Source organism: Argentina silus (genome assembly GCF_951799395.1).
Source record: "Argentina silus genome assembly, chromosome: 1".
NCBI classification, from domain to species: Eukaryota; Metazoa; Chordata; class Actinopteri; order Argentiniformes; family Argentinidae; genus Argentina; species Argentina silus.
Genome location: NC_139655.1, coordinates 9,831,377 through 9,845,807, shown reverse-complemented (window position 1 = coordinate 9,845,807; position 14,431 = coordinate 9,831,377). Strand labels below are relative to the sequence as shown.

At 40.9% G+C, this 14,431-nt stretch overlaps 1 protein-coding gene across 1 annotated transcript in view; it reads right to left on the bottom strand.

Moving 5' to 3' along the window:
- Positions 1-14,431, bottom strand: part of ptprn2 (protein tyrosine phosphatase receptor type N2) — a gene marked incomplete at its 5' end in the record, with an annotated part of 111,372 nt that overhangs the window by 13,993 nt on the left and 82,948 nt on the right. Inside the window, 4 exons of the mRNA XM_083683847.1 lie at positions 354-427; positions 523-670; positions 5,362-5,565; positions 8,271-8,486. Coding sequence (XP_083539973.1) covers positions 354-427; positions 523-670; positions 5,362-5,565; positions 8,271-8,486 — 642 coding nt within the window. The remainder of the gene's footprint in view (positions 1-353; positions 428-522; positions 671-5,361; positions 5,566-8,270; positions 8,487-14,431) is intronic.

The following is a 14,431-nucleotide window of genomic DNA, read 5'->3' as shown; positions in this document are numbered from 1 at the left end:
TTCTCCAATATTGGTGCCTTTTTGGATTTGTTCAGGAGAAACATTTATTTGGTCTAAATAACAAAACGTTCTACTTGAATGCAAATGCTAAAGTAGAATAGATATCTCCAGAGAACAGCCATTTCAAAACACTGAATGTGACTCACTCTTATTTCACAAGACATTGTGAATCCATTGAGGTGCAAGAACAAAGGCAAAGGGATCAATTGTTGAAATAATGACACAAAAACTAATTTAATTGTTAAATAAAATCAAACCTTAACAGGTGTTCTCTGTACACCTTTAACACTAACAGCAGACCTTAAAGAATAATACATTAGGTAAGTCAGTTTTGGATGCTGACTGATACTCACTATTGGGCTAGCGTTGATGTAATCTGAGTTGCCATGGTTATTCTCAGCCTTCAAGGAGATTCTAGAATGATCATCTGAAATAGAGATGCATAATTTAGCACACATTTTTTTCACTGTAAAAACAAATGAGACCTACATGACCATGCGGTCAGAGCAGTGCGGTACTCACAGACGACCACGTTGTGGGAGCGGTTCCTCTTGCTGTTCTGTTCCCCCTGGCCCACGTCACAGGCGCTGGGCTCAGCCTGGTAGCCACACAGGGCCTCCCACTCCCTCTCCAGACGGTTCTTGTTCTTCAAGTGGTCCTCCATATATGACTGGTGACAAAGGAGAGAAAATCAGCAGCCATTTCAAACAAACATAACTACACGTCAGACAAAAGAGAATGAGAGCAAAAACTAAAACTAATTACACAGAGTGTTATTTAGAGGAAAGAAATATGATTTCCATTGAAATGGTATGATTGTTAGTGTCAAGGTAAAATGAATGAGAGACTTCAAGCAAGCTAAGGCAGGCCTGGGTTGGCCAGGGTTCTAGATAACTGTGTGAAAAGGGAGTTTTGCATGATTACTTTTGTATGATTACACCCTGTATTGCAGCCTATCTGCCTACATACTGGAGCACAAAACTAAAGCCATGTCAAATGTCAAGCGACAGACATGATCAGGAGATCATATAGATGTATCCTGCTTCTCCATAACGTAAACATTAGAGGGGGGTGGATGGGGGGTGTACATTCTGGTGGTGTTGGAGGGAGGGGATTGGGGAGGGGTGGGTCACCTGCAATTAAGACTCCTGAAAGGTCTGTCTGCATTGGAAATACTTCAGGGGTGCTTCAATCATGTCTTTCACCGCTTGCACGCCCACTGATAAGATTGTCTGCGTTTAAGCCGTTGCTCGGAGAAGACGAAATTGAATTCGCCAGAGAGACAAAGGAGTAAAGAAAAGCAAAGGGGAGAAAAAAGCAGCTCATCTAACAAACCAGGGTCAGTCTTATGGAGCTTGGAGGCTCTGGCTGTTGAGAGGAGTCTTTTTAGTGGAATCAGTGTTCGCTTTCACTATTGTATAAACGCTCCCCTCCCAACGGGGTTAAATGGTTTAGGCGGCCACTGTGTAAGGCAGAAGATTACAGCCTCATAAACTGATGTCAGGGATCAGCTGGGTAATACAATGAAAGCGATACCCAGATGCGCTCATCTTTTATGGCATATTAATGACAGTGGAGGTGCGTTGGGTGGAGCGCTGATGTTCCAACGTTATATTCAGCTCAGTTAATTCTGTCAATCATTCTCAACATTGAAAAAATCCAACTCTTTACTCCAGTATAAATACAGTGTCTACTACACAGATGACATACAGGAACATACTTGAGATAGTACAGCACGGAATGGGGAATTAGCCTGTCTCAATCTCAATCTAGCCAGTCACCATAGACAAAAAAAGCTTATTTCTATTACCAGCAGAGAGCACTGTACTATAAATCACAGCAGATTTTTTCTGAAGTTCCAGTCATGTCTTGGTACAGTAGATTATACTCCAAATGACAAGCACTATAATAGAGGTCATTACTGCCGATGTTAAATTTGTAATTTAGGAAGGAGAAGAGAATGTGGTTAGACTGCCTCAGTGCTGCAGCACTAATACTACTGTACTGCCCCTATTAGTTACAGCTACTGCCCCAACCCTAACCCAAACCAAGAGCTCCAACCCTAACCCAAACCAAGAGCTTCAACCCTAACCCAAACCAAGAGCTCCAACCCTAACCCAAACCAAGAGCTTCAACCCTAACCCAAACCAAGAGCTTCAACCCTAACCCAAACCAAGAGCTTCACGGATATTCACACTTCCATTCCTACTTTCCTTTCACACTTTCTTGCCAGTTGGCAAATGCAACTTGTGGTTCCTCAGTGGCATCATCCTAAAGAAAATGTGTATTCTTCTCTACTGAGAAGAATACACTGAGACTGAGACCCTAACAACAGAAGGGACAACTAAATTGCCACCCATTCATTCAATTATGCACTTCTCTGAATCGATCAGATTTGCAGACAGTACTGTAAAGTGTAAATGTTTTGAAAGCTGGGCATACAGAAATGTGGGCTGTCATCAACTAGACTGTTTCTAGAGGAAGCAGTGGACCACATCCTTCTCTAGAGCCACACTACAGGGTTTACGGAATAAAGGGATTATGGTTGCCAATCAGAGGTGCTGGGATGACTGGGTGTCAGGGAAACACTGTCTAATCCCCTTAAGCAGAGTCCCTGCCAGCTGGAGGTGATCAATTAGATCAGAATGAGGTGACACACAGTCAGGGGAGTAGGTAACACACTACTGCTTGTGTTGAAGTGAGTGAGTGAAATGCTAGAATATGCTACACCGAGATTACAGAACAGGCAGACTGTATACATTGTGTTAGAGGGTGTGTGTGTTACATTATCAATGGGATGCAAATGGAAATTGAGTTTGTTGAATATAGAAAAGTGTATACATCTGTGTATGTAAAGTGCAGTGTTCATGTATGGGTCATGTAGTGAATAGAGCATTGCTAGAAGTTATATTAATCAGTGCTCGAATCAAAAGCCACAAAATCACTTATCCATGAAAAATTTAAGTTATTTGCCTCTGCCTTTTTCTGTAACAAATGATTCATTTTCAAACAGCTAGGCAAATTGGGGGAAATAAGTAATCAAAATAATGAAATGCTGCCTTGAGCTTGTTATTGATTTTCTGAGGAACAGAATAAGCATTTGTAGAGGGTAAACTCAGTAACAATGGCAACTACATCAACATCACGACCCTGGCTACTATAGAACACAGAACATGACCAAGCACACACCATCTCTATTGGGAAAACCAAAGGTACGTAAGTACAGCTGTAGTAGTACTGTGGTGCGCTGTCCAAGGTGGAACTCCTGAACTCCTGACTATAGAATCACATGGCAGTCATCACAGTTCATGTACTGAAAAGACAGTAGCCTATGTTTGAATCTGTTTGAGATACACTGTACTGTATGCTGTGCACTAAAATGTATTATGGAGATCCCATATTATATATTAAATATGAATAAGCTTGGGGGGTGTTTGATTGGTTGGCACACTGACAGCATTTCAAAACACCTCAGTACTATATTGCAGGTTTACAAAAATAGAAAGAGGGAAAGAAGAAAGTCTGTAAAGGTAGCAATATTCTCCAGAACAGTCGCTAACTCTGATTCTGATCCTGGGAAATGATTATATAAGGCTCCCTCTGCAGTACTGAACTTAGTGTGTGGAAAGTGACTGCACCAGGAGTAAAATAACATAATCTGGCTCATTTATCCTAAGGGGGCAGAATTCATGGTGTGTGTGTGTGTGTGTGTGTGTGTGTGTGTGTGTGTGTGTCTGTGTGTGTGTGTGTGTGTGTGTGTGTGTGTGTGTGTATGTGTATATGTGTGTGTGTGTGTGGGGGAGGGATGGAGGGAGCTATAAGAGAACCCCAGCATGTGTTCTTTCGAGACCCAGGTACTCATCATCCCACTCTTCACTGCATGAGCTCCACAGAGAGAACAACAGCAGAGATGGAAAAATACTGGTCTGAGATCAGCAATACTGAGGCAATCTCACACATGGTTAAACTGGAGATGAGAATGGAATACAGAAGACAGACATAAGTCACATAGCATCTCCATGTCAATCACTTTAAAGTCAAAGAGGAGTAAAGGTCCCCATGCTTTTTTGTATTTTTATACATATCATTTAAAAAAAAAAAAATCTGGTCATCTTCTCATAATCAAAGCACATAAAAAATGACTACCGGTAAGTGTATTTTTTTGCGATGCAGTGGCAAAATGCATTTCTATTCAAACATTTTCAAAAGAAGCCTCTCGACAAACCTTGATGATGCAACAAAAACCCATCCATTACCACATGTACAACACGTTACTGAAATCCACTCTCATTCATTATAAACCCCAATACAAAAGCTAGACATGCACTGTGATGGATTCCGCCCCATTAATGAAAACACTGCAAGGCATCTATCCATCTATCTCTTTTATCAAGCTTGTCTCAAATGAATAAAACAAAAGTTGTGCAAAATTAAAACGATCCATTGTGTGTGTGGAACTGGTAGCCCCCATAAGGGACTCAAAGCCTTTTTTAAGAAAAACAAAACAAAAATGTGAAACATTCAGCTGACACTCAGCGGGGTAATGATATTTCACTTTTGAGCAGCTCTCATCACACAAAGCAATATCGTCTCACTGCCTTCAACAGAGACGAGGACTGAGAGAGAGTGAGAGAGAAGGAGAGAGAGAGAGAGAGAAGGAGAGAGAGAGGGAGAAGGAGAGAGAGAGGGAGAAGGAGAGAGAGAGAGAGAGGGATAAGGAGAGAGAGAGAGAGAGAGAGAGAGAGAGAGAGAGAGAGAGAGAGGGAGAAGGAGAGAGAGAGAGAGAGAGGGAGAAGGAGAGAGAGAGAGAGAAGGAGAGAGAGAGGGAGAAGGAGAGAGAGAGAGAGAGGGAGAAGGAGAGAGAGAGAGAGAGAAGGAGAGGGAGAGAGAGAGACAGCATGATAGAGAGGCAGAGTATAGGGATAAAGAGAGAGACTGTGACAAAGTGAGCTAGAATAGGAGTGAGAGAAAGAATGGCAGAGACAACAGACCAAGATAAAGTCAGAGGAAAAGGAAAAAGGAAAGAGATAGAGATGGAAAGAAAGACAGAGATGGAATGAAAACATAACAGAGACATAGTGAGGATAACCTGAAAAAAAAGAGCCAGGCACAAAACAGAATAAAAGCTGGTGGCTGAGTGCTTGGAGAACAGAGGAGAGTTCTGTCCTCCATGTTGGCACCAAACATTCCACACCACCTACATTTACATTTATTGAAATGTAATTGTCTTGGAGTTATTTCGTTTTTTTTTTTTTTTTTTTTTTTTGGCAACATGGCGCGTATATCAGTTCTAAATCTCAAACTGAGCCAAGCTCTGTACTGTGCGACTATGGATCTATGAGTCTAGAAAGGGAGGTTTACCAGGATCATGTGTCCAGTGGAGATGTCCATGTTGGAGGGTACAGGCTCCTCACACCAGGAGGAGGTGCTGCTGCGAGCCGAGGGGCTGGCCATCGGCCCATCGCTGAACTGAGACGACACACTGTTCAAGCGTGAGTGACGCAGAGGCTCCGGGCGCTCCCTCTGCTCCGAGGTACGCGCTGCCATGCGTTGACGACATAGCTCCTAGGGCGTAGAGGAGGGGAGACACGGTCAGGCATTGTTTTAGAGAAAATACATGCTTCCTCTACTTGACTGTAAATATGAATATAGTCAAAGGTTATGGGACCATAAGACAAGCCTGAATAGTCACAGTCAGTATATGTTTACAGAAAAAACTGTAATAACAAAATCTTAAGTGGCTGCCATACAGTATCTTAATTGTTTGTGTGTTAATTTCCTTTTGTATTCGTTCTCCTTCAAAGCACATTATTTGAAAAAAATGTGTTGTATTTTGTTCATGTTGGAATGTGATATTTGTTTTAGAATTCAATATTTTTGTAAAAAGAAGACAAAAAATAAAAGAAATACTTAGAATGTATCTATTCAAGTTATTGAGGAATTTCTAGAAACATACAAAAATCAAAGTTTAAAAGCCAAATTCATGTTCAGGTAAGAGGAATTTCTGACCCATTACTCAAAGAGATAAAAACATAACAGGAAATCAATACTTTAACCCAGTGGGATATTGTTATGCCTCCACTGTTGTAGCCTACTACTACGTATCTACAACTGAGATGAGCAGAATACACAGTCCACTTTGGCATTTTGATTGATATTGTATGTCTTACTCTATTGCTATTATATGGGAATTTTTAAGATTTGGAGACTCGTATAAGAAGAAAAAAACTCCTCCTCCACTGCCGCCACCCCGCCACGAAGATTACTCCTCTCCAAATGACTCGGCTTTTCTACCATCATGCCGCCGTGCACAGACGGCCCATTAAGGATTCCGAGCTAGGGTGTTATCTAGCCAGCCAGTCATTTTCCCCCCAAATCAAAAAAAGAGGGAAAAGAGAAGAAAAAAACATCCCCCATTGTTTGAAGACACACACACACACACACACACACGCACACACACACGCACACGCACACGCACACACACACACACACACACACACTCCCATCTCCCCTCCTGATAGTGTCAGTCTTATCTACAGCTGGAGATTTCTCCATTATATTCACAGGGATCAGTAAATCCCATCGTGTTTGGTGTAGGCAGCACCAGTCAGACCCAGAGACAGATCTTCATACACAATGAATAACTAGGAGAGCAGAATAGGACAGAATAAATGTCTTCTAAAAGTGCATGCTATCTCATGATCTATCATTGTGATATTTCACTCCAGGGAGTCGCCTCTCTAAGCCTTGGTCTAGGATCAGCTTTCCCCACGTCAAACCTTAATCATTATAACCATGAAAAGCCGCCCTGGGCCACGGCCTGAGGGCATATCTACGTCCTCCTAATAATTCATCCTGTTTCTCTACACCTGCACAAAGCAAAGCACTGAGATGGATGAGAACGGTGTGAGTCTACAGTCCAGACTACTAAGAAAGGTCTCTATGTCTTCTCCATAAGGGACCATAAACAATAGTCTATGGGTAAGAAAATAATCAGAATAATCTAAATGATCAAACAAAACTAGATTCTACTTTGCAAAAATCACTCCAACCATATATGCATTTATTCAGCAACAAAAAATCAATCATATCATAAATCATAGACTAGATACAAACAGTGTACTTGTGAGGGAGAAGAGGTGTGAGTATGACATTACCACTATCAAAGAGAACCAGAGGACACCAAAGGAGAGAGAGATGAGCCCCAGAGTAGAGCACTGATCCTGGGCACAGCCACACCAACTGTCTCTCTCTGCCTCTCTCTCTCTCTTTCTCTCTCTCTCTCTCCACTCTGAAAAATCTATGGAAGTGTGAAACATATTGTAAGCATATGAATGTCAGACAGCCTCCTTCATCCTCTCTCTCACTTTCTCCAATAAATAACCATATGCACCACCAAAATAAAGAAGAAGGGTGACATTGTCTGCATAGAGCTAAGTTAGATTGTTGTTGACTGACATTGCCTGCCTTACCAGGTTTCAATTACACCTATTTCTTGTATTCCTTTTTTTTTTTTTGGAGTGGGGCAATCCCATAGATTCCCACAGCTCTCTAAATTATTGTGCATCCTCACATCTTTATGGATAGGCGACAGTGTGAAAAGCTTATTAAATATTGAAAATGTGAGAGGGATGGGCAGTACCATGCTGAGCACAGCTGAGCCCCAGCGCAAAATCAATAAGACCCAGCCACGCGGTGGCCCTGCAGGAAGGGAGGGAATAGGTCACACCATCAACCTGCTTCCCTGCTAATCAGACCCTTCCCTAATTACAGGCCACATCAAATACTGGCTCTGGGATATCTACTGTACACACTGTCTGGATTTTACATCTCAGGATATTCTTAGGGGGCAGATGATAAGCAATACTGTATTATTAATTGTGTATAAAACCCCCCACTAAATAGCTCCTCTGAAATTATGAAATCCCTAACTATCACATAATACAAGATCAAATGAAATGTCATCTTACAAATGTGTAAAGAGAAACTATAGATATCCAGACATATCTCAGAAAAACACCCTAAATAGAATAGCTGTATCATTATCATGAACAAACCACATTGTGTAAATAACTGTCACAACACGACAAAAACAAATGAGGTAGATATGAGATTAAAAACAACCATTTATCTAAAGCCAAAAGAAGACAACTACCGCATGCACTACCACCAATGAGAAAAGCCTGACAGGAAGAGTTCAGCCAGTGGGAGAGGAAAAGCTCAGCATGCTATGAGGTGATTGGTTGAGGATGAGGGGGCCCTGCTCTCACCTGATAGGTTGCAGTTGCATCAGCGCCAGTGTCAGTCCCTAGGCTGGCAAGCTTCTCCTTCAGTTGGAGGTGGGAGCGATGGCGCTGGCAGAAGAGAGACACAGACGAGGCCAGAACCCCCAGGACAAACACCATGGAGAGGACGGTCAGCACCAGGAACTGTCCAGACTCCAGCCGTGTCTCCTTGACCACAGGGATCTGGCTTAGGCTGCCCCTCTGGAACACACAGACAGAGATGAGATGACTATCAGTAAATTTATAACTCACATTGACAATAAGGAAGGTCAGGTTTCTGTAGTTCAGCACTTTCATCAAGTATGGAGAGAAATAAGGGAAAAACTTTAAGAAATACAATAGGAAATACAAAAGGAAATACAATAGGAAATACTGACATACAATATGATACACTGTGGTACCTATGAAATACTAACTTTGAAATAAAAAAGAATATAAAAAGAATATAACATCACTGAGGCTATTTACAGTAGCATATTGACTGTAGCTCTAAAGCACGATCAGTGATAATCATTGCTAATAATAAACCAGAATTATTATGATACACCCTATATTTGATGAATATCACACACACAATTTGCAAAGCAAAATCAATAACATTACAGAAGACCAGCAATGACCGGATACTGGAATGGACATACTGTAAAAATGGACCATGGAAAAGAAAAGCGCTTCTGTCTCAACTAAAAAATCCTGCATTGCATTACATCCCTGTTTATCTCCGGCTGACCAGCCCACCGTTAGCTAGGACTAATAGCAGGTTTATAATGTGCATTCAAACTCACTCAGCCCCTATTACCAGCCCCTGCCATACACAGCTTACACACTGTGCTCCTCTATAGACATTTATGGCCCATTTTGTCTTGGCATGGGGAGGCATGCCACTGTGTAGCTACAGGAGGTTTGGACACTTAAAGCTTGTCACTAATTAGCCCCCATCGCCTTGAGTTTGGCTGGATTAGGACCTGGCCCAAGCCCCTGAGCTAATGGTTAGGAGGAATTGAAAGTGGGCCACTCAGATTGGGCTTGTACCCAGTACCCTACCACCAAAGATACTAACCCCCTTGCCTTATGGCTAATGGTAATGCTAAGCCTAGGAGAATGGCATGGTATTGTCCCCTATGGTCCTGTGTGGCTAAGGATGCCCTGGCCGTAAGTGGGCTTTAGCATTGTGTAACAGGAGGTGAACGCAAATGTGTGTCAAAGACTGGACTATGGGTCAAACAATTAGTCCACCTAGATCTACATAGCCTATGCTCTTCTTCTACAACAAAGGCAAGGCATCAGGGTTTCCAAAACTTCAGTCAAGGGGGATTATTTTCTCTAAGTCATCAACAAAAATAAACTACCTTTATTTGTAAAAACAAAAAAAACAAGTCAAATCAAAATGACAATCATCAATGTTGCAACAATGTGCTTAGACATAGGGGGCATAACAGTGATGTAAAAAAATAGCTGCAGAAATAGCAAAAAGACAGCTACATCGTCTTTTTTTCTCCAAACAGAAATCCATTTGAAAGCAGGTCGGTTTAACCTTCAATGATTGTATGAATGCTGAGATCTCACTGATTACGATGTTGGCCTGATGACAGTTTCTGTTGATTACACTGGTTGTAGAATGAGCCTGACATACAGTTTCAATCAACAACCAAGAGCTTTGACAACAACCAAGAGGTTTAAAGTGCACCATGACAATGACCAGGGTGGAAAGAGAAAAAAAAGCTTTGGCAAGCTTGAAGCAATTTCATCTACTACTCTTTGAAAGTATATTTAGAGTAAGTATATTTATACTTATTTTCAGAGACAAAATATGAGATTTTTGCATTTTTTACATTCTTATATAATTTATTATGGGATTGAATATTATCATTGATAATATGCAAAGCTGTGATTATAATGAATTATAATGCTATATATTATATTACAATTAAAATATATATGCATATCTCTCTTAGGCCATAACTAAAACAATATCCCATGTTGTGCTTTTGTCAAAATTATATTTTGGTTGAGAGAAAGACAGAGAGAGAGAGAGAGAGAGAGAGAGAGAGAGAGAGAGAGAGAGAGAAAGACAGTGAGAGAGAGAGAGAGAGGGGAGCCTCATAGAAAGAACATTTTTAGACAAGAGAGGAGTTTTTGTTCATTTGTTGACAATGAAATTGCACTTGCAAATTTCCAATTCATGTGTTGTGAAACATACACAAAGATAGCCAACTTAGAGAAGACTGACAGATCATTTGAATCAGTTTGCTTACAGCTATAGTTACTGTAGGAAACACGTTTTATAACAATGACAAATTGTAATGCAAAATTATTCATAATATTAAATTAAGATATAAATAATATGAATCATATGCAGTATACATATGCAGTATATATAGAGCATCAGACACACATTTCTTAATACTCAATATTTCCCCCCAAAAAATGATCAACATTCTTCCTAAATAAAATGAAAATGACTAAAAAGACATTTTGAATATTGGTTGATGGATTTAAGAAAGATTTCAGTGACAGGTGTTTTCAGATTAAATTATAAATGTGTGGATTGAAAGAAAAAGCAAATGGTCCTGTTATCGCTGACAGGCTTATACCAAAAAGCTAAGACCAATCTTTATTTTCAAAATCAGTCTACCTTGAATAAGGTCACACTCCTTATGACTTACGATGGTCATGAGATGTTGTATATGTGCAAATTCACAGGCTACTCTGAAGTTTTTACTAACAAACTCACTCACTCACTCACTCACATACTCAATCACTCACTAAATTGTTCTCTCTCTCTCTCATTCTCTCTCTCTCTCTCTCTCTCTCTCTCTCTCTCTCTCTCTCTCTCTCAACAGGATTAGCAAATCTTGGTGAAGACAAAGGGCAGATGGATTTCGGTAGCTCTGGCTTATTCAAATGATTGAGAAAAGGTCACAGTGAGAGGGGCCAGAGGGGCGGCTGGCTATCCATTCAGGCTCTGATCACAATACTTTAAAGGAGTTGAAGTTAACATCACCCCCAACACACACACACACACACACACACACACACACACACACACACACACACACACACACACAAACCAAACTAAACTAAAAGTAAATAGCTACAAAGATTTTTTTTTAAATAAAATGTTTCTAGTGCCCAAACCCTCCTTGAGTTGAGATACTGTAGAAACAAATGAGATGTTTGTTAGATAAAAAACACATAATCCAAAAGGTGATATCTAAAATACCAGCAGCTGATAAAAGACAACTGTAAGTATTGATGTATTTCAACAATACCCTTAAATGTAGCAGTGCAATATTTCTCTTTCTATCATTGCAATCTATTTTTTTCAGTCACAAAATCTATGACATCAGTGTCTAGGCCTAATTAAACCAAAATCTTATCAACTGAAATGTACACAATATTTGTGTTATTATTGCAGATGTGAAGCTTTTAATAACCTTTAAATACTGTTATCCTCAGTTCACCAATTACTGCACTTTCATGTATTTAATCTATTTGAATTAGACTTGCCTATACGGTTATTACTGAACAATTAAAAACAAGTAATGATATGAAAAAAAAATCCCAATCAGTTAAGCCTACAAAGACTGAATGCAGAAAATAGGAAACTTCTAGGCTATAAAACATTGATTAGCTTTAACTTGAGGGTATCCACTTGCCGATAGAGGACATTGATCTTTTCCACAACTCAGTGTGCTCAGTTCATCAATAAATTCTCCATTGGTACCCGGGGAATGAGCCTTAACAAAAACTTTGTAACATGCCTGCCAGATGTGCCGATTGGACCTTTTTATTTTTAATTTTAAAATGTTTAATCACACTGGACAAGCAACCCAATGTAGACCAACAAATTACTACGAAATTCAATTCAATCTAATTCTAATGTTCGATCAGTCATAATTATTTTTCTGCAATTATGGGTTTGGTATTCCGACACTGAGCATATCGTCTCAAGCATCGACAGAGGAGGGCCGTGATCACAGAAAGCACATAACACATTGCAGACCAAGTAATACTTTAAATAAAAGCACCAGTCATATGTGAAATCTGTATAAAATCCTTATTTTCCTGCCATGCAATTTATTAACGGTCGACTATAGCCTATACCTCCCACACAAGTTTTCAATAGGTCTCCCCGGCGTCTTTTTACGCAATTGCCGCATTACAAATATCATTTAGATAACACCATACAAATATGACACATGCTTGAATATAATTACCGAAATCCATGTTGAGGTGCAGGTCAGATGATTTAGCAAACAGTAGCCTAGATATATCTTATATTCCAGAAAGAAGATTTAACAGACAGCGGGGACCGCAGCTCCAGTAACGTTACTGCGTCCCAGCCGTCCACTCAATTCTGTCCCTAAAAGTTAAGTGTCCCATGCGCTTCCCGCGCAACAAAAGACTGCGGCTTCAAATGCTTGAACAAGAAGATGGAGGAGAAGAAAAAGAGAGAAAATAAAAAGGAGGAGAATGAGGGATATGCCCGCCTGATTTTCCGAGCCTTGCAAGAATGTGCAGCCTAGTGAGTCCTTTCAGCACCTCTATACCAATGAAAGGAGAGGGGAGACGGGTTGGGATTTTTTTCCCGATCATTTAGTGTAAGGCTGAGCCCCTCCTTATATTCAGCCGCTCGTGAGTCCCTGTCTGTTGCACATGTCATATCCACTGGTTGCTATAGCGATGCCTCCACATGTTGTCGACAGTGAATGTTCAAGGAGGGATGCTTGGCTAATAGGCTTGTGGGTTAAAGGGGGATATGAATGGACATCGGGCTAGTCACTCATTTGTTAAGCTACTTGGGGTCTCTGTGTTCTGTGTGTGAATTGCTGCTTTCTCAGGCTCTACCCCTTGTTTCTCGCTCACTCTCCCCCCAGATAGCCTACAGTAGGCCTATACAAATAATGAATACAGTTATTCCATAAATGAGAGCAGAATTGAGGGAATGGTGTATAGGCTTATTCACCAAAGTAGTTACTGCATACCCAAGTTAATAACCTTCATAGGCTACGCTCATATTGCCTATACAAAAACAATAAGAGGTGTTTGGGCTGAGCTGGTGCAGTGCCCCTCTAAAGACAAATCGTACGCTGAAAAGCTTTGGCTTTTCTATCTCAGTAAAACAGTCTCCCTAAGTCAAACCATATGAACTGAGGTAAGACTATTCTGACAAGGTAGAAAGAGCGGGAAAGAAGTTTCAGAGAGAAAATCCACAAAAAATCCTTGCTAATTAGTTATCAGGCCGAAAAATGATGGAGAGCAACAGCTGCAGCAAGCAGGGAGAGAGAGGATTATGGAGAGCAGAGAGAGAAAAGGAGAAAGAAAAGGAAAGGGGGCGGTGAAGAGAGAGGGGGGGGGGGATCCTGTCAAATGCAGATGACGAGTCTTTGGGGGTGGGGGGGGTGTTGGGGGGCTCTCCAGTTTATTTTTTCTATTCAGAGAGAACCCCCTCCTCCTCCCCATTGTCCCCATGTGTGACAGCTGGAGTTGGCAGTGTGAAGGGGGGAACAAAAACTAGCCCCTGTCCGCCGACTACACCAGGAGAGCATATTCAGCCAGAGAAGATCCCGCCCGAGAGGTGCTGCACAGAGGCCCAATATTTCATATGCTGTAGACTTACTCTCCACAAGGAGCTACTCAAAGGACTAGATTATACTTTAGGTTGTTAAGGTCAAAGACTCCTTTGACAAGTCCATACAGTACTACAATAGTTATTCCAAACCATTAACGATAGCAGTACTGTAATTTTTGTAGAGCAAGTTGATATTACAGCCTACATAACCATAGGTTGTCATAGCCTTACACACATGCATTATGTACTGTATATGCTGTGTGGACGTTTTAGCAATTGTGGAAAATGTATTTTCATAAACCTGATTAAAACACTGTTATGTGTCTTAACATAACTTCAAATTGACTTTGTTCCTGCAAATTCAACTGTTCTCTTAGTCGTTTCATCGCTGGCAAACATAATGCATGAAGCCCTGGGCCTAAGCTGTGGAAAAAAAACCTCCCAGACCAAGTCTGGTGGATAATCATGCCTTTCCCATTCTCCACTGAACTGGAAGGACCTTGTGTCCAGTCACAAACTAAATCCCCCCAAGAGGTAAACTATTCCCTGTCCCCCCAAAAATTAGGGGTTC